Source organism: Moschus berezovskii, chromosome 22, assembly GCF_049115385.1.
Source record: "Moschus berezovskii isolate FMDL1 chromosome 22, NW_MosBer_1.0, whole genome shotgun sequence".
NCBI classification, from domain to species: domain Eukaryota; kingdom Metazoa; phylum Chordata; class Mammalia; order Artiodactyla; family Moschidae; genus Moschus; species Moschus berezovskii.
In genome coordinates this window covers 47,766,150-47,792,110 of record NC_142481.1, presented here as the reverse complement: position 1 = coordinate 47,792,110, position 25,961 = coordinate 47,766,150, and the positions used below count along the sequence as shown (strand labels likewise).

General features: G+C 37.6%; 1 protein-coding gene across 6 annotated transcripts in view; it reads left to right on the top strand.

Moving 5' to 3' along the window:
* Nucleotides 1-25,961, top strand: part of PHKB (phosphorylase kinase regulatory subunit beta) — a 233,431-nt gene that overhangs the window by 167,432 nt on the left and 40,038 nt on the right. For all 6 annotated transcript variants that reach the window (XM_055412843.2, XM_055412842.2, XM_055412844.2 and 3 more), the window contains 9 exons: nt 9,932-9,987; nt 10,500-10,593; nt 15,971-16,054; nt 16,524-16,628; nt 17,801-17,883; nt 18,140-18,230; nt 22,907-22,968; nt 23,054-23,216; nt 24,332-24,413. In XM_055412843.2, coding sequence (XP_055268818.2) covers nt 9,932-9,987; nt 10,500-10,593; nt 15,971-16,054; nt 16,524-16,628; nt 17,801-17,883; nt 18,140-18,230; nt 22,907-22,968; nt 23,054-23,216; nt 24,332-24,413 — 820 coding nt within the window. The remainder of the gene's footprint in view (nt 1-9,931; nt 9,988-10,499; nt 10,594-15,970; nt 16,055-16,523; nt 16,629-17,800; nt 17,884-18,139; nt 18,231-22,906; nt 22,969-23,053; nt 23,217-24,331; nt 24,414-25,961) is intronic.

Sequence of the window (25,961 nt, the reverse complement as noted above, 5' to 3'; positions counted from 1 at the left end):
TTTTCTATAAAGTCCTCCTCCATTCTCTGAGACTAAATTAGCTACTCCCTCCCTTGCCTTCAAAGCACTGGTTAATAGCACTGTATTTACTGTTCTACTCAACTCCATATATGGTTTGCCTTGTCTGTTATATGGTGAGTTCCTAAAGAATAGGAATAACATTGAATCAGTCTTTCTGCTATCCCTGGTGCCTACCATGATGCCTGGATGAGTGAACAGGTAAATAAACCATCTAAGGCAGGAGAATTTCTAGTACACAGACTTGTTGAGTTGTGATCTCATCAATATGGAGGACATTTAGATTTACTCTGCTGAGAGCAACGGTAGCATGTGTCCTCTGCAGTCAGGTCCTCACTGAGAATCCACTCTAGAAATAATCTGGCCTCAACCAGTGAAGATGGCTCTATACAGTTAAAAGCTCATGGGATTCTAGAGCTTGCTGGATTCCTCTGTGTAACTGTTTGATCACTAATCCAACAGCTATAAAACTTATCACAGTTTCTCCTTTCTCTGTTTAATTAGCCAAGTCTTTTTGTCCTTGGGAAGAGCATCTACTGCTGAAAGAGAAAGTAGCACAGGTTTCTGTACTTTTTACCCTTCAAAGCCTCTCTTCTTAGGTGGCTTTCACATTGTGCTGAAGGTCCATGTGGCCTGTCTGTTCATTTCTACTCATACTTGGAGTTGTGCACTTGGCAGTTCTCTAGTATGTGAACACCACGAGTCAGTGTTTCTCCACCTGGGTCCATATAGTCATTTTATCATTATTTCCAGGAAATAGATAAGACCTTTAGCACGGTCATTTCTTTAAAATAAAAATACAGAAGCATCCAGTTACAGCATGTGCTTAGACAGGAGTGAAAACGGTTTTACAAATCAATTTGTTGTGACAAAGTGATGATTACTGTTCTCTTCCAAGATAATTGCAGTCACTGAAAGGACTGCTTTCCAAAAACATTGCCTGATTTATTCATTCAGACATTTGAAACTATATATATGTCTGAGGTCTGGGAATACTTTTTAATATTCATTTGTTTTCCTCTTAAAAGCTAGTATAATCACTAATTCAGTATATAAATACAGGGTCCTTAAGGGCCATTTTATCCCTGGTCAGCTTCACTCTTAAGCCAGGTTTAGCTTTTTAACTATGCTCATTGTTGTTATTTGTCAGGTATTTCCACTTGCCTTTCCTCTGCTTCCCCGTTAATTTTCTCCGTGTAACTACTTTGGCTTGGTTGAAAATGTCAGAACAAGATGCTAGGGTGTGGGAGTCAGGATGTGCCTGTGTTCAAACTGCTGTAGCCTGTTTTTTGGCTCTTGTTGAAAAAGTACTGTGACTATGGTGTCTCCAGTTGAAATTGAGATGTATTAATATAAAGCATCTGCCTGGTTACTTCAGCTAATGAGGTTTTGCTGAAAAATGAGTGTAATGAAACAATGCTGGATGTTGGCAGGACCTACTGATGAAGGCTAATGAGCATAAATAAGTTTCTATAAGGCCCCAGCAGCAGAGGCAGAGAATGTTTCAAATGCATTGCCCTTGAGGCACAACCAGCTTGTGTAGGGTGTGACCTGTTTTTTTGTTGGCTTCTTTTATTCTTTTCTTCTCTCCCTCCTCCTATGCTCTTCTTTCAGTAAAAGATCCATTCCAGCCAGCCACAGTATATTGTTTTATGCAGCATCAGTCAGTCAGTCAGTCAGTTCAGTCGCTCAGTCGTGTCCGACTCTCTGCGACCCCATGAATCACAGCACACCAGGCCTCCCTGTCCATCACCAACTCCTGGAGTTCACTCAAACTCATGTCCACAGAGTCGGTGATGCCATCCAGCCATCTCATTCTCTGTCGTCCCCTTCTCCTCCCGCCCCCAACCTTTCCCAGCATCAGAGTCTTTTCTAGAGCATGTTAAAAATAAAGCTGCTTAGACCAGGGCTTAATACAATGTTGCAAAAATAAGAGTTATGTTTTTTACATACTGTATACATTATTTAATAGAAGAAATTTAATTGCCAAGAATTTAAGAAATAAATTTATCGAAAAAGAGATAAGAAAATATGTGTTTTGTCCATACCACTTGGAGTTTAGTTTTCTTCAAACCTGATTTCAAGACAATGTACAGTGACTCTTGGTGGAACACAAAGGGTTTTGCTCATGCCTCTGCTCCTTGTTCATAGTAATGCTTCCTAAGGCCCACTTGACTTCACACTCCAGGATGTCTGGCTCTAAGTGAGTGATCACAACATCACGGTTATCCAGATCATTAAGATATTTTTTGTACAGTTCTTCTGTGTATTCTTACCACTTCTTAATCTCTTCTGCTTCTGTTAGGTCCATGACATTTCTGTGTTTTATTGTGCCCATCTTTGCATGAAATGTTCCCTTGGTATCTCTAATTTACTTGAAGAGATCTCTAGTCTTTCACATTCTATTGTTTTCCTTTATGTCTTTGCATTGTTCTTGCTGCTGCTGCTGCTGCTAAGTCGCTTCAGTCGTGTCTGACTCTGTGTGACCCCATAAATGGCAGCCGACCAGGCTCTGCCGTCCCTGGGATTCTCCAGGCAAGAACACTGGAGTGGGTTGCCATTTCCTTCTCCAATGTGTGAAAGTGAAAAGTGAAAGTGAAGTCGCTCAGTCGTGTCCAACTAGTAGCAACCCCATGGACTGCAGTGCACCAGGCTCCTCTGTCCATGCGATTTTCTAGGCAAGAGTACTGGAGTGGCTTGCCATTGCCTTCTCTGGCGTTGTTCTTAGGAAGGCTTTCTAATTTCTCCTTGTTATTCTTTGGAACTCTGCATTCAAATGGGTATATCTTTTCTCCTTTGCCTTTCACTTTTCTTCTTTTTTCAGCCATTTGTAAGGCCTCCTCAGACAACCATTTTGTCTTATTGCTTTTCTTTTTCTTGGGGATGGTTTTGATCACTGCCTCCTATACAAGGTAACAAACCTCTGTCCATAGTTCTTCAGGCACTCTGTCTATCAGATCTAATCCCTTCCAGCAGAGCTATTTCAAATCCTAAAATATGATGCTGTTAAAGTGCTGCACTCAATATGCCAGCAAAGTTGAAAAACTCAGCAATGACCACAGGACTAGAAAAGGTCAGTTTTCATTCCAATCCCATAGAAGGGCAATGCCAAAGAATGTTCAAACTATGGTACAGTTGCCCTCACTTCACAGGATAGCAAGGTAATGCTCAAAGTCCTCCAAGCTAAGTTTCAACAGTACATGAACCAAGAACTTCCAGATGTACAGCTGGATTTAGAAAAGTCAGAAGAACAAGAGATCAAATTGCCAGTATCCGCTGGATCATAGGAAAAGCAGGGGAATTCCAAAAACACATCTACTTCTGCTTCATTGACTACGCTAAAGCCTTTGGCTGTGTGGGTCACAACAAACAGGAAAATTCTTAAAGGCATGGGAATACCAGACCACCAGAATTGATGCTTTTGAACTGTGGTGTTGGACGAGACTCTTGAGAGTCCCTTGGACTGCAAGGAGATCCAACCAGTCATTCTAAAGGAGATCAGTCCTGGGTGTTCATTGGAAGGACTGATGCTAAAGCTGAAACTCTGATACTTTGGCCACCTCATGCGACGAGTTGACTCTGGAAAAGACTCTGATGCTGGGAAGGATTGGGGGCGGGAGGAGAAGGGGATGACAGGAATGAGATGGCTGGATGGCATCACTGACTCAATGGACATGAGTTTGAGTGAACTCCGGGAGTTGGTGATAGACAGGGAAGCCTGGAGTGCTGCAATTCATGGGGTCACGAAGAGTCAGACACGACTGAGCGACTGAACTGAACTGAACTGAACTGATACCTGCCTCCTGAGAAACCTGTGTGCATGTCAAGAAACAAGTTAGAACTGAATATGGAACAACAGACTGTTTCCAAATTGGGTAAGGAGTAGTCCAATCTGTATACTGTCACACTGCTTATTCAACTTATATGCAGAGTACATCATGCGAAATGCTGGGCTGGATGCAGCACAAGCTGGAAATGAGATTGTCAGGAGAAATGTTGAATGTTGAGTTTTAAGCCAACTATTTCACTCCCCCTTTTAATTTCTGCAAGAGGTTCTTTAGTTTTTCGCTTTCTACCATAAGGGTGGTGTCATCTGCATATCTGAGGTTATTGATATTTCTCCTGGCAATCTTGATTCTAGCTTGTGCTTCATCCAGGCCAGCATCTCGCATGATGTATTCTGCATATAAGTTAAATAAGTCAGGTGACAATATACAACCTTGACATACTCCTTTCCCAGTTTGGAACCAGTCATTGTTCCATGTCCAGTTCTAACTGTTGCTTCTTGACCTGCGTACAGCTTTCTCAGGAGACAGGTGAAGTGGTCTGGTATTCCCATGTCTGTAAGAATTTTTCACAGTTTGTTGTGATCCACATGGTCAAAGGCTTTAGTAAAGTCAATGAAGCAGTTCAGTTCAATTCAGTCGCTCAGTCGTGTCCGACTCTTTGCGACCCCATGAATCACAGCATGCCAGGCCTCCCTGTCCATCACCAACTCCCGGAGTTCACTCACTCATGTCCACAGAGTCGGTGATGCCATCTAGCCATCTCATTCTCAGTCGTCCCCGTCTCCTCCCGCCCCCAACCTTTCCCAGCATCAGTCTTTTCCAGTGAGTCAACTCGTCGCATGAGGTGGCCAAAGTATTGCAATGAAGCAGTAGTAGATGTTTTTCTGGAATTCTCTTGCTTTTTCTATGATCCAAATAATTGAATCATATTAATTAATTATTAAGATTAAATTTGAAAAAGAAGAGGGGAAGGGAAACCATTAGGGTACATTCACATTTAAGTTTCTCTATATACCCTTTGAAAGTTGTATTTTACAATTTTATTTATAACTCCTAGCTGAAAATCTAGCCTTGTTACTTTGACCTGATTTGCGTAATTTGAAAACTAGAATCTAGACAGATGTACATGCATGTTTTAATTACCATGGTTTAAAATTTTGAGCAAGATAGGTAGTGCCCAGCTCATGGGAAAGCTATGCTATAAAAATTTCTCTTCTACTGTATACTTAAAACTGATAAAGATAGTAAATTTTATGTTATGTGGGCAAGAATACTGGAGTGGGTTGCCATTTCCTTTTCCAGTGAGATCTTCCCTACCCAGGGATCAAATCCACATCTCCTGCTTTGGTAGGCAGATTCTTTACCTCCCAGCCACCAGGAAAGCCCATACATTCCTTAATTGCTTATTAAAAACATGTGTGCATTTAGTTAGGCTTCTTTCCCTGAGTTAGAAATATCCTGTTTAAATTTGCAAATGTTTCTTTTTATGCTGAAGGGAAGATTTTTGTATTGTTAATAAAAATGTAACAATATTTATTTTTAAAAATATTCTTCCAGATTACCAAATAAGTGCCAACTGCCTTCTTTAGGTATAAGGTGCTGGGTACATGCTAAGTGAGAAAAGAGCATGAGGGGTTCCTCAAAGGTGCACTCTGTAGTAATACAGACCACTCATAAGCTTGCAGAAAGCCCTGCAGAGAGAAGACAGGTGACTCCTACAGACATCATCTGCTGTTTGTGATAGACTGTAGTCTTAGCACCCTGATGTTTGTGGGACTTTATGGAGGAGACCAGGTTGAAAGAGTGAGTCAGAAACTGGATAAGCAGAAAGGAACAGTCCAAAGGTAGGACGGTGGACAGAAACTTGAGATGAACATGACGTTTGTTTGTTTAATGGAGTGTTCTAAAGCAAACAGAGGGGACACAAGCAGGGAACTGCAGGGAGCAGTGAAGTTGTGAAGATCATCAGGAAGTTGGGGCTTTATTTGGGAAATACTGGTTTTGGAGTATAAAGTGATATCCTAAACATGACATAAAAATCTGTTACTCACCCACCCTTCCTTCCCTGTTCTTTTTCACTCAACAAATATTTTTTGACCACTTCCGTTGTGAAAATCACTGATGTAAGAAAATTAATCTGACCATAAAGTACAAAAGATAGGCAGAAGCAAATGTGAAGCAGAAAGTCCAGAAAGCCTGTAGCAGTGATCCAGGATTGTGGTCATGTTACTGGATTGATAAAAGGGCTAATGTTTTTTAAACACTTTAGAGTATATGCCAAATATTTTATAATAACTATAAATGGAATATAACCATTAAAAATTATAAATCACTATATTGTATAACTATAATTTAAATAATGTTATGCATTATTTAAATTGTTGTGCACTTCAATAAAAAAATAAAGTATGTGTATTATATTGAGAAAAAAGAGCATATGTCCAATACAGTTAAATGCTTATGTATGTTATGTGTTATCCTCGAAACCCTATAAAGTAGATACTTTTATTATCCCAGTTTACCAGTGAGGAAACTGAGGCTTAGCAAGGTTAATTGATATAGTCACACAGCAAATAATAGTATAAATATCATTCGTTTAGCAGATCAAAGTTTGTAAATATTTCTACTGGCCCTCTTTTGTTTGATCCTCTGCCTTTGTGTTAGGCCTCCTACATACCATTATTCTCATTTTTTTATTTTACATAAACACAGAAGAACATAGAGAAACTTGCCTGGGCAGTCATTAATCAGATAGTAAGCACCTACTGTGTGGCAGGCATTTTTCTTGGCATTGGGACCATAGTGATAGACAGGATAGATCAAGTTGCCTGTCGTCAGGGAGTTGTTTTCTGGTAGGGATGAATAACAGTGAATATATAAGTAAATAAAATCAAGTAATTTCTAGAAATGACAAGTACTGTTAAGCAGACAAATAAGCTAAAGTAATAGAGCAGGGCTGCCGTGGTAGAACATGAAGGCCTTTCTAAGGAGGGATGATAGTTGAGACCTGCCTGCATAACAAGAGGACCTCATGCAACAATCTAAAGGAAAAGCATTCCAAGCAAAAGTGCAACAAGAGCAGAGGCCCTGTGATAGGAACATAGTTGGCATGTTCAAGGGACAGAGAAACCCCAATGTAGCCAAAATGTGGTGAAGAAGAGAAGAGAATGAGAAAGTAGTAGGCTGGAGCTAGATTATGTAAGGACTTGTAGGCTGTTGTAAGCAGTTTGGTTCTTATTCTGTGAACAATAGGAATTCAGTGGAGAGTTTAAACAGTGTCTGTGTGTATGCATGTCGGAGATGGTGGTGGAAGAGGGTGAGATAGTCTAATTTGCACCGATTTTGTCACCAAAATCCTGTAAGCCTTCCCTTATAAAATACCTTAATCATTAAAGTAATTGATAAAATACCTTAATCTTCTCTTTTCATTTTTTTAATAATTATTTTAATTTTTTTTTTGGCTGCATCAGGTCTTAGTTACTCAGGCTCACTAACTGTGGCTTGCTTGGGCTTTGTTGCTCTGTACCATGAAGGATCTTATTAATAGATCCTAACCAGGGATCAAACCCACATCTCCTGCATTGGAAGGCAGATTCTCAACCGCTGGACCACTAGGAAGTCCCATCTCTTTTCATTTCTGTAGCAACATTCAGGATTGAAAAGTAACCATGGCAACAGTAACAATCACTTTCAGTTCAGTTCAGTCAATCAGTCATGTCCGATTCTTTGCAACCCCATGAATCACAGCACGCCAGGCCTCCCTGTTCATCATCAACTCCCGGAGTTCACTCAAACTCACCGCCATTGAGTCGGTGATGCCATCCAGCCATCTCATTCTCTGCCGTCCCCTTCTCCTCCTGCCCCCAATCCCTCCCAGCATCAGAGTCTTTTCCAGTGAGTCAACTCTTCGCATGAGGTGGCCAAAGTACTGGAGCTTCAGCTTTAGCATCAGTCCTTCTAATGAACACCCAGGACTGATCTCCTTTAGAATGGACTGGTTGGGTCTCCTTGCAGTCCACGGGACTCTCAAGAGTCTTCTCCAACACCACAGTTCAGAAGCATAGGACATTGTATATTCTATGTGAGAGGAGTCACTGAGTATGTATGGGTACATGCTGAGTTGCACATTCGTGTCCGACTCTTTGCGACACCATGGACTGTAGCCTGGTTCTCCTGTCCGTAGAATTGTCCAGGCAGGAATACTGGAATGGGTTGCTGTTTCCTACTCTGTGGCAGATAGATTCTTTACCTCTGTGCCACCTTGGAGCCCTTCGAATATGTATGTGTGTATTCTTACATACTTTGTGAACCTAAAAGCAGAAAGTATTATAATATTTTGAAGAATAATACCATTCAGAAATAGAATGTGTTAATTACTACTAGGAAGTTTTCAGAGAGACTTCATTGGTTTAGACAACAATTTTGGTGATTTGAAGAAAATTATGAAAATATAGAGAAAAGTCGTTCCAACTTTGTCACTGAAAGGAAGAGAATTGTGGTGGTGGGACTGGCCATGCAAAATTCTTTATGTGAAAAGAAATGGGGTGAAGGGTCCTACTTGGGCTCGGGTTAAAAACCTAAGCTCATTATGGTAAATGGTTTGTGAATTGGAAGGGTCTTAAATGCTGTTTTCACAATACAAGTGTTCTTCAACCGTCAAATAGTCCCCTAACCAGATGCTTACTCTGATTCAACATGTTGTAGTAGGCATTTTAGATCTGAGTGCTCTGTCATGCAAATAGAAATAACATTGTCCTAAACAGGCCTGTGATTCGAAAAGAAGATACCAAATCACCAATTAGGATCTACAAGCTACCTTTTTTATATTTGGAATAATGTCTGTATTCTAATAGATGTATTAGAGTTTTTATTTAAAAACTCTAACTATCCTCAAGATTATAGATAATGGCCCAATGTAAGTTTACTTCTCCTTTTGATGAATAAATTTCATCCAAGAAAAATAAATTTTAATGTTTTCATTTGTTAGAAATCTTGAGACTCTGAATAACTACTTTTTCTCATCTTTTTGAGTAACATCAACTTTTAAAGTTTTTATCAAATAAAAATAGAATTTATAGCATTTTTAATGTGTATTTATTTTTGTGGGGTTGTTCCATTATATTTTCTCTCATCTGTTCTTTTAAATCACATTGAGGACTGCCTAAAATGGCATTTTCATGATGATTCTGAGAACCATCCTTCTACTGTATGTTATTTACTGCTGATATATGTATTCTGGTGTTTCTTGCATTCTAACATACATAAATTCTAGTGGCATATTGAATACCATAGAGAGGAGCTGACTGACGGTAAATCAAACATTTTACAGCATACTATTGGAAATGTTGGATTCATTACTATAAAGAAATTATGTTCGATCAGTATTTTCAGAGCCTCCTAATACTGTAGTTTATTGGTGCTTCTTAATTATATACAAGTTCAAAATTGGGTTCATTTAAACAGTGCATAATATATGCTACAGTGACTCTTTTCCACACAAAAAAGAATAGTAAATGTCCAACACTATGTTTGATTAGAACTATTAAGCCCAACAGCTTATATTTAACAAACACAGTGTTAATTATATAGTCAACTGGGTAGTTCATTCTCTACTGTAGAAGCTATATATTAGAATAAAGCTATTTTGATACATAAAGTGCCCAAGGAAAATTGGCTAACAAAAAAAGGGAAAAACTTTTTGTGGTGAAAATGTCGAATGAACAATTTTAACTCATGGTCACTTTTTTTAGAGAATATGTAAGTTGGGTTTTTATTTTTAGTTCCTACTCTTCCCTTCATAGTTAAATGATGGAAAATGACTCTCAGTCCCTAAACTACTCTTATGCATCATTCAAAATAGCCCTGAAAGTCTAGCCTCTCTGGCCCTCTGGCAGTGGTGAGATTTATGGCTTTCTATTCCTTGGTATTCCATTACTCTGTCTACACCATCAAATTGATTAGTAGGAAATGGAGAGCAAGGAAGGAGAGGAGACTGCTTAGAGCCAGCTGGTGTCCATCATTTTAATGAACTGCTTAGAGATGGTTAATGTTGTCCTTGGTTCTCGTTATTGTCAGTGATGATCAGATCTTTTAAAATGTTCCCCCCCTCTTATTCTGTATTACAGGGTCCACTGGAAAATGATTTGGTTGTTTATGTAGCACTCATAGCGGAAAGCCAACGGTATGAAATCAAGATGGGTGGTATGTTCTTTTGACAGAGAGGGAAGGGGGTTGATTGCTTTAGGCTTAAAATATTGTGTATGGTGGTAGAAATTAGTTTCCTAGACCCTTTGACAAGGTTTCCAGGATGTCACTAATGTCACTTTAAGTGTCAGAACAACATTCTTTTCATATTTAAAAACAATTTTTAGTTGGTGCAAATATTAAAGTCTGTGACCTGTGCCAGTGTTGCCAAGCATGTAGTTTTGAGAAATTAATGCAAACAGATTATGGGGATCATCCCCCAAGTTAGTACTTATCTCACTGCCAGCCACCAGAGCTCACATCTGATGCTCTGTGAAGAAACCACCCCCACACCAAAGAGGGCCTGTGGATTTCAGTGCAGATGACATTTGCTGATATTTAACAAACGATAATAAACGTTCCCAGCTAGCACAGTCTCTCACCTTTTCTCCTCCCCCTTCATCATTGTTTTTAATAAATGCAATATCTTTTTTTCCTTTTGTTTTCTAGCCTTCAAGTTTTCCTCAACACATATGGTATTCAGACTCAAACTCCTCAACAGGTGGAACCCATTCAGATCTGGGCCCAGCAGGAGCTGGTGAAAGTAAGTGCTGCTTCTTTACTGTCTCCTTTGTGGAGGTACTAGAGCATGATGTTTAGTTTATAGTTAAAAAGCATAGCTAAAACCCAATTCTAAAATAAGGTCATTGATCCAAAAGTCTTTGATTGAAAGACCCACTTTATCAAACACTGTTACTAAAAAGCAGTTGCATTGTGTGTGTGCATTATATTCACAGGTCTTGTTAATTTCCACTCCTTGCTAAAGTGTTGTTACTAACCTGGACTGACCAATTAAGTAACAAATTAGCCTTTTTTTTTTTTATTAAAACTGTTGGATTTTTTTTTTCTTTTTTATTATTTTTTTTTATTGGAGGCTAATTATTTTACAATATTATATTGGTTGGTTTTGCCATACATTGACATGAATCCGCCCTGGGTGTACATGAGTTCCCCTTCCTGAACCCCCCTCCCACCTCCCTCCTCCCCTTATCCTCCCTTTGGGTCATCCCCGCACACCAGCCTCGAGCATCCTGATTTGGGAGAATGGCACTGAAACATGTTACAAATTAGCCTTAACATTAGTAGTGGTGTGTCAAATTAACCTTTATTTTTAACTGATTTTCCCTTTAACTATTAAAGAAATGTTCTCACCTAAATATTGTTGGTAATAACACCCCTTTTTCTCTTACCTTACTCTTTGGAGTCTGAAGTGATTCCTGTCTTCTTTGGTTTGCTAGTTCTCAATATAATTATAAAGTGACAACTGAATTTATCTTTGATACAGTTACATACCTATTGGATTGAATTAAAAGTGGTGACTTTTGAGGCCTTTTGCATGCACTGCTCGACAGATGTACCCAGGAGTGCCTGAGTTTAGAAATATTCCTGCTCATTAGGAACAGGAAATTGTTGATCTCCACTAATTATTTAATAAACCACTGCCTTTATTTGGTAATTGTTAAAATCAATACAGGAAAATTTCCACGGTGTTTGGTGGAAGTGTTTGGTTTATGTAAATGTTTTTGATTAAAGCCTTGACTTTACAAAAAGAATAAAAGCTTAGAGAAGCGAGGTGCACATTGCAGGGAAAATGCAAGGCCCTGGTGTTTTTGCTAATCAGACCAGCTGGACCTTACCCATTGGCCACAAAACCAGAGGTAATCCCAAGCACCAGCTTTTCAAAAGTCCTTAACAAATTTAGAGTTTTTCTGCCCTAATTAAAGAGATACTGCTGAAAATGCAAGGAACCCTAGAGGAGGTAACACTTCAAAATCACACTAAGAAGTAAATGGTGAAAAGTTGGGTTTCGTGGTAGAAGAGGCTAAATGAGTCCAAGAGGAAAGTAAGGATCCCCTACGTAAGGAGAGGAGGCAGCATGGAAGGTCTGAAAATCCAAGGCTGTAACACTGTGCCTCATTCAGGTACAGGCTGTATTTGCTGATACACTTTTAAGATCTCTCACTGAAAGCTCCAGAGAATGGTAACAAAGGTTATTATTCTTTGATAAACATGCTTTCAAAGCAAATTAACCTGAATCTGTTTTTTCAGGCCTAATTTGTATCAACTCTTTCTGTAGAGTCTGTACTCTACCAGACAACATGCAGTCAAGATTTAAAAGACCAACATGGCTCCAGATGACGTGATTGTGGCATTTTATTCCTTCATCAGCAACACCTACTCTGTGCAGAGCACTGTAAGGGGCACGTAGACAAAATGACCCTGCCCGTGTTCTCAGTCAGTGACCTCTGGATCTTGTGAGATGACAGAAAAAAAATTGTTAATGATAATCCACTTTGATCAGTACTATGATAAATGTTAGTACAAGGTGCTGGGGAATCACAGATGTGGTAGCAAGCATTCTGTTACAAAGTGAAGACTTATTGGGTTGGCCAAAAAGTTCCTTTGATTTTTTTAAGTAAAAATAGAAGATCCATTTTTTTATTTTCACCAAGAACTTTATTGAACAACACAGTCACCATTTTGTTCTACTACCCTCTGCCATTTTTCAGGCAACTTCATAATTCTGTCTTCCCAAAACTTTTTATCTTTTTGAGCAAAGAACTTTTCCAGGTACTTTTACAGTCTTCCAGGGAATTGAAATTATTTCCATTAACAGAATTTTTAAAGACAAAAATAAATGGAAATCTGAAGGTACAATGTCACAGATACAGCAAATCATAACTTCCCAGTCAAGCTGTAGCAATTTTTACCTGGTCATCAAAAAAGCATGCAGTCTTCCATTATCCTGTGAAAGATTATGCATTTCTAATTCTGGATGCTTTTTGTCAAGTGCTGCTTTCACTTTGTCTTACTGGGATCAGTATTTGTTGGAATTAGTTATTTGGTTTTCCTGAAGAAGCTCATATAGAGGACTCCCTTCCAATCCCACCACATACACATCATGACCTTCTTTGGATGAAGGCTGGCCTTTGGTGTGGTTGGTGGTGGTTTTATTTTGCTTGCCCCACAGTCTCTTCCCTTCCACATTATTGTACAATTATATCAACTTTTCATTGCCTGTCACAATTTGTTTTAAAAACAAAACATTTTTGTTACATTCAAGTTGAGAATCACATGTGGAAATACAATCAAGAAGATTTTTCTTTTGCTTTACTTACATGGAACCCAAACATCAAAATGATTAACATAACCAAGCTGGTGCAAATGATTTTCAGTGTTTGATTTAGATATTTTGAGTATGTTGGCTCTCTCCTGCGTGGTATAACACTGTTCTCAGTTGATGTCTCAGTTTGATTGCTATGAACTTCAACTGGTCTGCCCAACCATGGCACATCATCCAGTGAAAATCTCTACCATGAAACTTCACAAACCACTTTTGACATGTTCAGTCAATCACAGCACCTTCTCTATACACTGCACAAACATTTTCTTGCATTTCAGTTGTGTTTTTACTTTTCTTGCGATAATAAAGCATAATGGCTGAAAATGTTGCTTTTTTTTTTTTTCCATCCTCAGTATTAAAATGGCTACACAAAAATTGACCAGTTTGCTAAGTTGTTTTTTTTTTAATGCACACTGATATGACAGCTGTCACAATGCAATCTAACAATTGTTTTGAATGAAGTTAAGGACAATTAAGTGCTACTAGGGTCATCTTACAGAAAAATTGAACAGAAGTTTTAGCCAACCCGAGAGAATGAAGTATTTCTGTGTTTCTGGGTGGTTTTGTCCCTATTGTATGTTTCAGTGCATTAAATGGTGTGAATGTATATAACATAGGGACAGTATTATCTGCATCCTGTAATACAGGGAGCATTCTGCATCTGATTACCTAATTGTCATAGACCTTCTGTGGCTCAGGAAGTTAAAGAAACTGTTTTTAATGTGATTAAGTAGTATTTAAAGATTTCCTTTCTACCTCAGTAAATACAAAGGAAGGACATCTCCGTCTAGTGCTGTGCATTGCAGTTTCAATGTGTATAGTGCACAATGTGTACAGTGCTGTGTATAGTGCAGCCTATACAATAAAATGCTTTATAGAGAACATTTCTGTCTAGTTGGCTTTGTCTAAAACCACTGCTATTCCAGAATTCATATGCACAGTACATGTGGCTCCAGAGGACATTCACTTGCTTTCTCATTCATCCATCAAGTATTTTCTGAGCACCATCTGTATGCTTGGCACAGTGCCAACTCAGGGGGTGCTATTCTCTCGGAATAGTCAGAAGGAGAAGAGACAGGCCTAATTGTGACATATATGTGTGGATCATGAAAAAATGAACAGAGAGCTCTGGTGATAGCGTTGATTTTGTATACGTTGAGGTTGATACTGGGAATCAGTTCAAATCACAGTCAGTAGATTGTGTAAAGACAGCTGATTTTACTTTACATTTAAGAAAATTTAGGTTAGATTTCTGCCTCTCTTCAGGTACAAAAATAAATTCCAGACAGATCAAAGATTTAAATATTTTTAATGATTAAATATAAAATTACTAAAAGAAAAAACAGAACATTTTACAACAGTTTTAAGGGAAAGTCCAGTCTTAGAGTAACGTCAGTGCCAGAATGCCATTAAGGAAGTGATTGACACATTTAAATAAATTTAGTTGTAGGTGGCATAAACAACCAGCACATCAAAGGTGCTTGTGAAATTTCCTAGCAGAAAATTTTTTTGATTGAAATACCACATGCTGAAATGATGTTTGAATTAATATGCTGTCATTCTCACATTTCATAACATTGAAGATAAGCAAATTGAGTAAAATATTTGATAAAAGGAAAAATGTATAGAACATACAAATAGCTATTAAATATATAAGAAGATGGTCAACCACAAAATATTTGAATACAGTTGTTTAAAACTAAAATGAAATATCATTGTGACCCAAGAGAGTGACAAAAATGGCCTGTGCACTGTTAAAGTAGATGTAATTGGTCCATTATTTCTGGAGGGTGACCAACCTGGCATTATGTTTGAAAGAGAATATATATTCTCTTTGACTCTATCAAGTCTGGGAAATTATCCTGCAGAAGTAATACAACACTGACCAAAGGTGGTTACTGAATTAGTTTTGAAATAACAAAAAATTGGGAGCTACCTTCATCAGGTGAATCCATATTAATTTAAAATACGGTAAGGAGACCTCTTAATTGGATTAAGCACTCATCCTCTGGCACTGAGTAACATCTAGTTCTTTCCAGGTCTGTTTTTACTTTGTAGAAAAGAACAATACTAATTTAAAAAAACTGGAATACCAGATTATATAGTATATGAACTCATTTATGTAAATATACGCACATGTGTGTGTATGTGTGTGTGTGTATGGGTATATATTTATGTATGTACTGTTAAAATTTTGTAACCATATTTTATACTTCCAGTGTTTCTTAGGGATCAAACAATAAATTATACTCCTTTTAACACATACCAAAGTGAAAGAGTTGTTGCCTAAGGGATTGTGAGAGTAACAGGACCATTCCCTTGTAGGATATGGATTAAATTTTTCATAAAATTCATATAATCAGAAAAAGCAATAAAGACATTTTCTTGTTGGTAGGAAATAATTGAAGGTGGAAATCTAGTAGAAATTATATGGCCCTTATTTTTTAAACTTTAAATAGTGAAAAGTTTTATCACATAGGAAGCATTTGTCTGTGTTCTTGTGTAAATCAGTTAGAGCCATGCCAGTTGTAAATTCATGACATGATAATATAAAAACAGTGCTGAATTTTAGAATATTGCTAAATGGATCTCAAAAGTTTCACTCTCACATCTCCCAGTGCCCCAGAATCTAAGTTGATGTCACTGGCTGTCTTGTTTTCCTGCAAGTCCATTGAATAAAGTTTCCCTGGCCTCTTTGGAAAAATCAGAAATTAGCAGGGCAGTAGTCGAGGTGGGACAAAAAAAATAAAAGCATTAATTTTTGCCTGGCTCTGATTTACATATTTGTGTCTTACAGGCTTATTTCCATCTGGGTATCAATGAAAAATTAGGACTCTGCGGAAGGCCAGATAGACCTATTGGCTGCCTTGGTACATCAAAGGTGCTCATGAAATTTCCTTATAGAGCAGTGTTCAGATTGTAATACCACAGACTAGAATGATGTTTGACCTGCTGTGCATCCGTTTGCACATTTCATCATATACTTGCACTAATTACCTCCATTATTATTTTCTACAAGTAAATAATTAGTTTTGTTTGATATCATGAACTCTTCTAAAAATAAATACGCATCTCAGTGTTATTTCTAAGCATAGTAAGATATCTGATTGTAGTAATATTTACTCAGGTTTTTTCCATTATAATAGAGGTGGACTACTTTATCAGCATACTGATTCAATGAAGAAACTAAAATTTCTTGATATTATGTAGATTTTATAAGATTATTTGCTTATTCAGAATAAACTTCAGTTTTAATTTTTATTAAGACTGTAGTATTGTACCTTTGCCTTTCGTCTGTTTCGTATATATGTGTGTGTGGATATATGACTTTTTTTTACTATCGCTTACAGATTTATCGCATTCTAGGAAAGACTGTGGTTTGTTACCCTATCATCTTTGACCTTAGTGATTTCTACATGTCTCAAGATGTTTTACTGCTGATAGATGACATAAAGGTAGCTTCAGAATGCCTTTTAATTGAAGGGGATGATTTTGTTTCTACTGATTCTATCATATGTTAAATGAAGTGCTCCTGGGCCTATGCTGCTGGATTAACACAGTATCAAATATGAAAGTTAAGCAACATCTGCATAGTTTTGGGGAGTTAAACTACTTGCAGACTTAGAATAATAGATGTATTCTGTTTTATATAAAGTGGTATGACTTTATTTGCTCTACCTTCTACAAATGGAATAAAAGGATATATATATATATATAGTAAAAGGATATATATATAGTAAAAGGATATATATATATATATAGTAAAAGCAGAGGGGGAACTGTTTTGGAAGCCATGTTCATATAACAGTAAATTTATCTCTTTTTGAACAAATTTGAGTTAGCAAAATGATTTTTTTATGAAGAATTTCAAATAAAACCTCACCTAACTCATAATATCCAGTCAGTTAAAATCTTCTTCATTCCCTTTTCCATTTGCAGAGTAGAGAAGCTTAGAGTCATGGCCCAGAGCATGAAGTCTGGAGCCAGATTTACTTGTTAAAATCTTGACTCCACTGTTTACCAGCTGTGTGATCTTGGGCAAATTAGTTAACTTCTCTGTGTTCCTGTTTTCTCATCTGTGTAACTGAATAGGACTGTCCTGAGGATTAGGTGTTAATATATGCAGAACCCTCAGAATAGTGCCTGGTACATAATGAAATGTTATGTATGTGTTTGATATGATAATGATGATAATAGAAATTGAGTCAAATAAAGAACTATTCATGTTTCTGATGGTATGTATAGATTCAGCCCAGTGTCTTCTACCTACTGTAATATAATCTTCTGGATGATAACCTTGGGTTGATTTTCCTTCCCTGAGACCACTCTTGAACTGTATTTGTTAGGCCTCCAGAAAAAAAAAAAGCAAACAAGGCAACCTTAAGACATCTGTGATCTAGTGATCTGATTATTTGTAAGAACAAAGTTTAAAGTCAAAATGATTTCTAGCTTAACCTGAGTGTTATTAGAACGTTTCTGCCCCTAAGTAGTCTATCTTATCCAAAGTTTGATTGTGAAATTATCAAGTTTTGTTGGCTTTTTGCCACTAATGGTTAAGCATCCTGATCAACTCAGATACTTAAGATACTGTGCCGTTACATCCTACCTCATTCTTATGTTTTAATAGAATGCACTCCAGTTTATTAAGCAATACTGGAAAATGCATGGACGTCCACTTTTCCTTGTTCTCATCCGGGAAGACAACATAAGGTAGGTTGATGAAAGAAGTGAGGTGCATGCATCTCACTGCCATTATCACTGTGAACCCTTTGGAAGCAGGGCCTCCTTGCATTTTTATATCCATCTCAGCATGGATGATAATGATTTGCATATATAAAGGGCTGCTGCTGCTGCTAAGTCACTCCAGTCGTGTCCGACTCTGTGTGACCCCATAGACGGTAGTACTAGATTACTAATTTCTCATTCTGTTGTTAATATGCACATTTTATCTGTTTATATTTTTCAGAGGTAGCCGATTCACTCCCATATTAGATATGCTGGCAGCTTTTAAGAAAGGAATGGTTGGAGGAGTCAAAGTTCATGTTGATCGTCTACAGGTAGTCTTCTGAATTTCAGTGTTTCTTTTTCCAGCACAATTAATCCATAGAATCAACTATGTTTCTTAATTATATTCTTTGTAAGGTTTTTGTCTGAATGTTTTATTCTCTGTCTGCCTTCCTATTCCCGTTGTCACCACCCTGTTCATCTGATCCTTCCAATCTGATGCTTGAGCAATTGCACTGGTTTCCCATCAGAATTTTAGACTTGAAAAGGTCATCTCTTACCTCACTTTTGCATCTGAGGAAGCTGGAGGCCAGAGTGGTGAAATGACCTGTATAATCTCAGGTTCTTTGACTCCATGGTCCAGTGCTCTTTTCCCTACCCCACAGTGACATCCAACCTGGAGATAATGCTTATTCCATTCAGATTTTATAGCTTTATTTTCACAGCTCCTAAATAACAGAATCCCTTTGTGGTTCCCTATTAGCTGTAGCAGCCTCTCTGCCTACAGTTATCTCCTGGTAAACATTCTTTCTGCTTCAGCCAATACAGCTTAATTACTGTGTTCTCAGCTTTTTGAGGTTCTGCCCCTTTCTGCTCACACCATTTCCTCTGCCTGGAGTAGCCTCCTTTCTTTCAACATCACTGGGCTTTGAAGTCTTACCGAACATTAAAGGCAAGTTCTGCAGAATCACTCAGACCAGAGAGGATACTTTTCTTTTTTAACATCCTTTTATGACCATTAACATAAACTATCCAAATTGTAGTCCATTATGGGCTTAAATTTCTTATTTCCATTAAAAAGTTGTGATCGTTTCATAGTCTTTTATGTGGTAGGTGTACAGTATTGAGTAAGAAAGAGGAAAATTTATAAAGAGGGACCTATGTAAGTAACCTGGTAAATGGCATGTTTACATTCTCATTCACCATTGCTTGTGTTTTGTATACTCAATTGATTTTTATCTAAGTTTTTATCTTTTCCCCTTATTTTTTGTTTTGTCGTTTTGTATGTAATGCTTTCTGGGGCAATTTCCTTGATATTTAGCATGTAGCTCCTCTGCTGATTTTTGTGTTTTAGCTATCTTGTTTTTAATTTTCTCTTTTATAGTATCTTGTCCTTTTTTTCTGAATATTATATTTTGTCTTATCCTTCTAAGAATATTAACAGGATAGCTTTGGAAATCTTTCCTTTGTACATTATCTGTTTCAGGTTTCTTTTCTCTGTTTTCAGGGGGCTCAGTCTTTCATGTTGGAGTCATTTGTCAGCTATCCCTTTATTTTTAAGAGTGAAAGAATAAAAAGTTTATTGGAAGCTGTGTGTTTGGGAACAAGGATCATTGTCATACTGAATTTACTTATAAGGTGGGCTAGTGGCAAGGACCATTTTTGCTGGGGAAAACCCCAGGTGCCAATATCTGGGGTTTTTTTTTTCCTTCTGGGTTTTTCAGGTTCCCAGAAAATGAACATCTAGCCTTCTGCTTGAAGGATGTACATTTTGCTTCCTTGTCGTGAGAGCAGCGTTGGGTTAAGGAGCCAGGGGTGTTGTACTGTTCTGTATAGTATCAGAAATATCTCTCAGTTGTTGCTTTCTACCAGTGCAGATTCAGAAGACAATGAAATGGTACATTATCAGATTGTATAGGTTACTTACAACAGTACAGATTATTTTCACATAGGCCACACAAGTGGCTTAATCCTAACAGCATAGATACTAGACCATGAGTTTGTGCAACACTGCACTTTCAAAGTTGGAGCAATGAATAACAGCTTTTTATTAGTAAGCAGTGAAGCCTTTGTTCGTATCTACATCTTGGACATAAATGACAACTTCCCAATTTTTAATCAATTCATTTATGAGTCTTTCACTTAAACTATTATTTAATCTTTATATCTTCTGCTCTCTGCTTTGCACTAAATCCTTGAGTACAGTCTAAACCAGAGAATAAGCCTTTTTTCGTCTTTTAAAACCAAAACACTATACCCGTTAAACAACCCCTCACACCCTCAAACCAGCCTTTGTCTTCTCTTTAGTATGGGAAATGGAAATGACACCTGTGTACTTCTCTGGGCCTTTATTTAAGGCTCTTTCAAATGTCTTCAGCCCATGATCTATAGTCTCTCTCATCACTGGGCCTCAGCATCACTTCCTAGCTTCATCACCCAGGACATGTCTTCATGCAGCTAATTCTCAGTCCTGCTTTCCACTCCAAGGGTACTGAGTACTTTCCAAATCTTTAATGCGATTTATTTTTATCCCTGTTCACGCTATTACTCTATTCTAGAACTGTTTTTTTTTTCTTTTTTCCTTCTAAGTCATACTTTATAACTTAGATCAATCTCACCTCTTTAGTGAAGTCTCCAAGTCTGAAATTAATTTCTCCTTCCAGTGTGTTTCTGTGGCATTTTCCTTGAGCTTTGCTATAGCTCTTATTTTAAGTAGAACTAGTTTCTTGTGCCTGCTTCCCTGTGTGAATTGAAAATTCTTATTAGTCCAGGCTTTACTCATCTCTGCATTCCCAGAGTATTCTGCTCACTACTGCTCTCTCGTAAGAAATATGTAAATATTGGTTCCTTGATTCAACAGGTACTTTCTGAGTGCCCTCTCTAGGCAGTGGAGATACAATGGTGAAAAAAAATATACAGAATTCCTGATCTCATAAGACTTATTTTAGTAGGAGAGCAAAACCAAAGATAAGGCCAGATAGGGATTCAGAATAATGGGATGGAGTACAGTCTTTGGTGGTATGTCCAGTTGGAGAGGGTCTTGGGGGATACAATTGAATAGCAGTGAGCAGGATACCTTTTTGAATAATGTATTTCATTTGACACATATATTTGTCAATGTTGTTATTTAATTATCATCAGAACTAAAGTATTAATGCCTAGCAAAATAATTGCAATAGTTTTTTATGAAAATAGCCAAGATTTTGTAATACCTACATATGGAGTATAACCTTTAAAAATTATGAATCACTGCATTGTATACCTATAACATATAATATTTTACAACTGTAATTCAATTAAAGAAATAATTTAGGAGCCTCTGAATGGCAACCCACTCCAGTGTTCTTGCCTGGAGAATCCCAGGGACGGCGGAGCCTGGTCGGCTGCCGTCTATGGGGTCGCACAGAGTTGGACACGACTGAAGCGACTTAACAGCAGCAGCAGCAGCAGCAACCAACTAAATATTTTAAATCAAAAACTCTGTAGACTATTAATGAAATCTACAACTTAAATGTTAATTCAGAGTAGCATTTACTTTATGAGCTGAATTAATGTGTATTATGTGCATTTTGTTCATGCTATATCCTTAATACCTAACATAGTACTTGGCATATATGTGTTCAGGAAGTATTTGTCTAACAAATTAGGTAACTGTAGAGCAAGATGTTTAGGGGTAAGTCTGCATAGGAAATACCACTCTGTAGACTTCAGTTTTGCTTGGCACTGCCCTCTGCCCAGGCACAGACTCTCCTCTCAGACCCTAACTGTGGCTGGACCACATAAAAATGTGCAAATTAGTTGCATGTTTGGCCTTTCTCATTCAGACTCTGCAAGGAGGCTTTAGTATGATTGGTAACATATTCATTCTGCCATTTGTAGTGGATATTTGTTGATCATCTACTTTATGAATTTTCACTAGAAGAGAAGGCAGCACAACTCTAGTGGTTAACCAACAAGAGTGAAAAGTGAAGTTGCTCAGTGGCGTTCGACTCTTTGCAACCCCGTGGACTATAGAGTACCAGGCTCCTCCATCCATGGGATTCTCCAGGCAAGAATACTGGAGTGGGCTGCAATTTCCTCCTCCAGGGGATCTTCCCAACTCAGGGATCGAATCCTGGTCTCCTGTACTGCAGGCAGACGCTTTAACCTCTGAGCCACCAGGGAAACCCCAGCCAACAAGAGTAGCATTACCTAAATCCTGTTGCTTCACATGTGAAAGGAACAGGAGAAAATAGAGAAAGTAATATATGGGCTTCCCTGGTGGCTCAGAGGTTAAAACTTCTGCCTCCAATTCAGGAGATCCGGGTTCGATCCCTGGGTCGAGAAGATACCCTGGAGGAGGGCATGGCAACCCACTCCAGTATTCTTGCCTGGAGAATCCCATGGACAGAAGAGCCTGGTGGGCTGTAGTTCATGGGGTTGCAAAGAGTCGGACGTGACTGAGCAACACACACCCAATGGAATATAAAATGACCAAATATTGGTTGCCAGAATATAGAGAAGCACTGGCCTAGATAATCAATAACTTCATGATCCTGAAAAATGGCGATTTGGCAGTACCTTATCATTGAATAGCCTTGAAATATATTATGGTAGCCAAATCCAAAGAGTAATTTCACATTATATTTTCTGAATACAGTTTTAATATTTCATGGTTTTTTTAAGCATCAAATTTTTGTCTTTTAGCACTTTAATAAGTTATGAGTTTTTAACTGAACTTATAAATAAGAGGATAGAAAGAAAAAACAGTTCATCTGATTCTGCTATTTATTATAATTCATGAACTTGTAGCTTGATGTTTATGTTCTATTTCAGGGGGGTTTGTTGTAGGTGAAAATCTGTCTGATTTTAGAATGTTCATTTTTAAAAATTTACTTAACAATCATGTCTATTTTTTAAGTAAACTTTTTTAAAGTATTGTATACTTACAGAATAGTATGTGCATAAATCATAGTGTTATTGCTTGATAAATTTAAGAGTTGTGAATCTTTTCTCAATCGCATTTCAGACACTAATATCTGGAGCTGTGGTTGAACAACTTGACTTCTTACGAATCAGTGAAATAGAAGAGTAAGTTCTTTTAGGTTATTTATTGTGTTTCTTGAGATTACATTAGGAATGCAGGAAATCTGAAACTTTTTCTTTTAAATTCTAGGCTTCCAGAATTTAAGAGTTTTGAGGAATTAGAAGTTCCCAAACATTCAAAAGTCAAACGACAAAGCAGCACCTCCAATGCTCCGGAACAGGAACAGAAGCCCGATGTTACCATGACTGAATGGAGAAACAAACCCACCCATGAAATTCTTCAAAAACTGAATGTGAGGAAGATGCAGTTCCCACGTGACCCTGAGTGAGGGTGGCAGAGCAGGAGCTGCCAGGGGCAAACCGTATTTCTCTTTGTCTTCCCAGGGAAGGTAGCAACTAGCCTGGAAGTAGATGGCCTGTCTATAACTGAGGCAGTAATGAGCAGTAGTTCTCATGATCTGTATACTAGCGTGAATGTCTTTAAGATGCTTAAAATGGGTTGACTTGTGTATGAAAGTATTAAATAGCCCATTAAAGAGGTTTCGTTGCTCTGGGGATCTCCAGATGTCTTTCAGTGCCCTTTCTCTTCTTTTCCCAGTCTGGGCCTTCTCTCCTGTCTCAGTGTTTAGGACATGCTAGCTTTGAGTCTCTCCAGTCACTGAAGAAAGCAACCCTATGACTACATCCGTATGAATATTACGTTAGCAACCTAGTATTATCCCTTCCCTGAGGTTATTTGCATGTTAGAGGAGGACGGGTGAGGATGTAGAGTACCTATCAAAGGAAATATAATTCTGATGGTAGAGCTATAAACACAGTGACATTTTATTGGACCATCCAAATTTGAGTAGGCTAAATATATAGCCTGCCAGATATCAGTTCTTGTGATTGATCGTTACTACCTATAAATCTATATAAACATGATATGATATAATAGGCACAAAACATAGCACATATAATAAGCAGCCTACACATGTCCCCTTCTTTCATCCTCCTTTCCACAATGGGTCGGTAACAACGTGTTCTCCAATTTCTAAACAAGTCAAAAAAGGAGCAGATAAATGACTTGGCCAAATCTTTCAGAGGGTGACAGCATCAGTGTCACCTGCATTAGCTTATAGAGAACATATTTTCTATTCATTCCTTATCTTATTTCCTGGAAAATTTGGTTATCAAATTCTACTACCCCAGGAAGCCTGCTTGTCTACCCACTGTTTCCAAGATAGCTAAAATAAATAGTTGTATAATGTCATCTTATGCCTTGTAATATATCAATGACATTTTATCTTTTCTCAATTGCATAGCAGAATATTTCCTCTTTGCATCATGAGGTTTCATGATTAGTTACTCCCTGTGGTAATTTTTGTACCCATTCATTCCAGTTACTCATAATGATTTATATTTTCAGGACTGTAGTTGTCTGGCTAGCCAAGTCATCCTACTGGGTATACTGCTCAAAAGAGAAGGCCCCAACTTCATCACAAAGGAAGGTAAGAGTATCTAACTAAGAGAACATTTTAAATAAAAAGACTTCTCTATTTTTGAACATATGTCAAAAATGCATAATGAACATGCACTAAATTGTTAGAAGTTATTTTCTTCTCTAGTAAACCTTTCTTTTTTGATTTTTAAGTTAAAAGTTTTTTAAAAGGAAAATGTTCATTCGTACCCCCTAGAGTGGAATAGACTGTTTGATGTATGAACTCCTGAACTGCTTTCATGTAGTAATACTTGTTTGTTTGTCTGATTATCTCAGTGATGTTGGAGCCTGGATTCTGCCTGTGACTGTTAGCCTCTGATGACTCCATACTTGTTTATTGACAGTTTCTATTTCCACTTTTGTTTTCTGTATGTTTTTAAGAACAATACTGAATCATTATAGCCATAAGAATTGGCTCCTTCATGGTCTACAGCAGCCATTTGGAATGGAATATGGCATTTAATAGAATTGCACTGTCAAGATTGTTTACGAAAATAAGTCCTTTTTAATTGTGTTTGTGTCCACTGTGCATTAAGGCTGAAACCCAGTTATCCCTGAAATCTACATTCATATGTTGAGTCACTGCTCTAAGGAATCTTTGAATTCTACATCATGGTCTACTTCTGGCATTTTATAATACAGAATAATGTAAGATACATTTCAAGTATTTAATATCTAACTACTCAACATTTTTGGCTCATCTGAAAGTCCTCTGTCCAGTGAGGCATATTGATTGGTTAGAATTAGAAAATTGAGTTGATATTCTAAACAGCAATGTAACTAATAAGGTTTATAGTTCTGGTAGTGAACTAAACATAATTGTTTATTCAGATAAACAAACTAAGGTCTACTTAGTTTTTACATTATTGTAGCTAAGAGACAGCTCTCTTGAGTATTCAGTTCAGTTCAGTTCAGTCGCTCAGTCGTGTCCGACTCTCCGCGACCCCATGAATCACAGCACGCCAGGCCTCCCTGTCCATCACCAACTCCCGGAGTTCACTCAAACTCATGTCCATCGTATTACACAGTCTTAATTTTTTAATTTAATAAAGGCAGAAGAAGAACTCTAAGCAAATTTCAAACAGAATCTTTCCTGTTTCTAATTAATCTTGAAACTCAAAGTGTAAAAAGGATCCAGTTATATTGAGGACATTTATCAGAATTTATACTTTAAAACAATGGAATCGTTAAAAAGCAAACATTTCATCAGGAACCTAGAATTCAGAATGGTTATTTTAGTAGTAGGCTTCCCAGGTGACAGTCATGGTAAGAGACGCCAGTTCGATTCTTGGGTCGGGAAGATCCATTAGAGGAGGGCATGGCAGCCCACTCCTGTATTCTTGCCTGGAGAATCCCATGGACAGAGGAGCCTGCTGGGCTACAGTCCATAAAGTTATAAAGAGTCAAACGTGACTGAAGGGTAAACTTAGCATGTATACATGTATTTTAGTAGTGCTTTAAAATAAAACAATTTATATAAAATAGTTTATAATGAAAATGTCAAGAGAATTATTTTTCAAACCATTTTTTAAACTTGGGAATAATATTCATCTGTTAT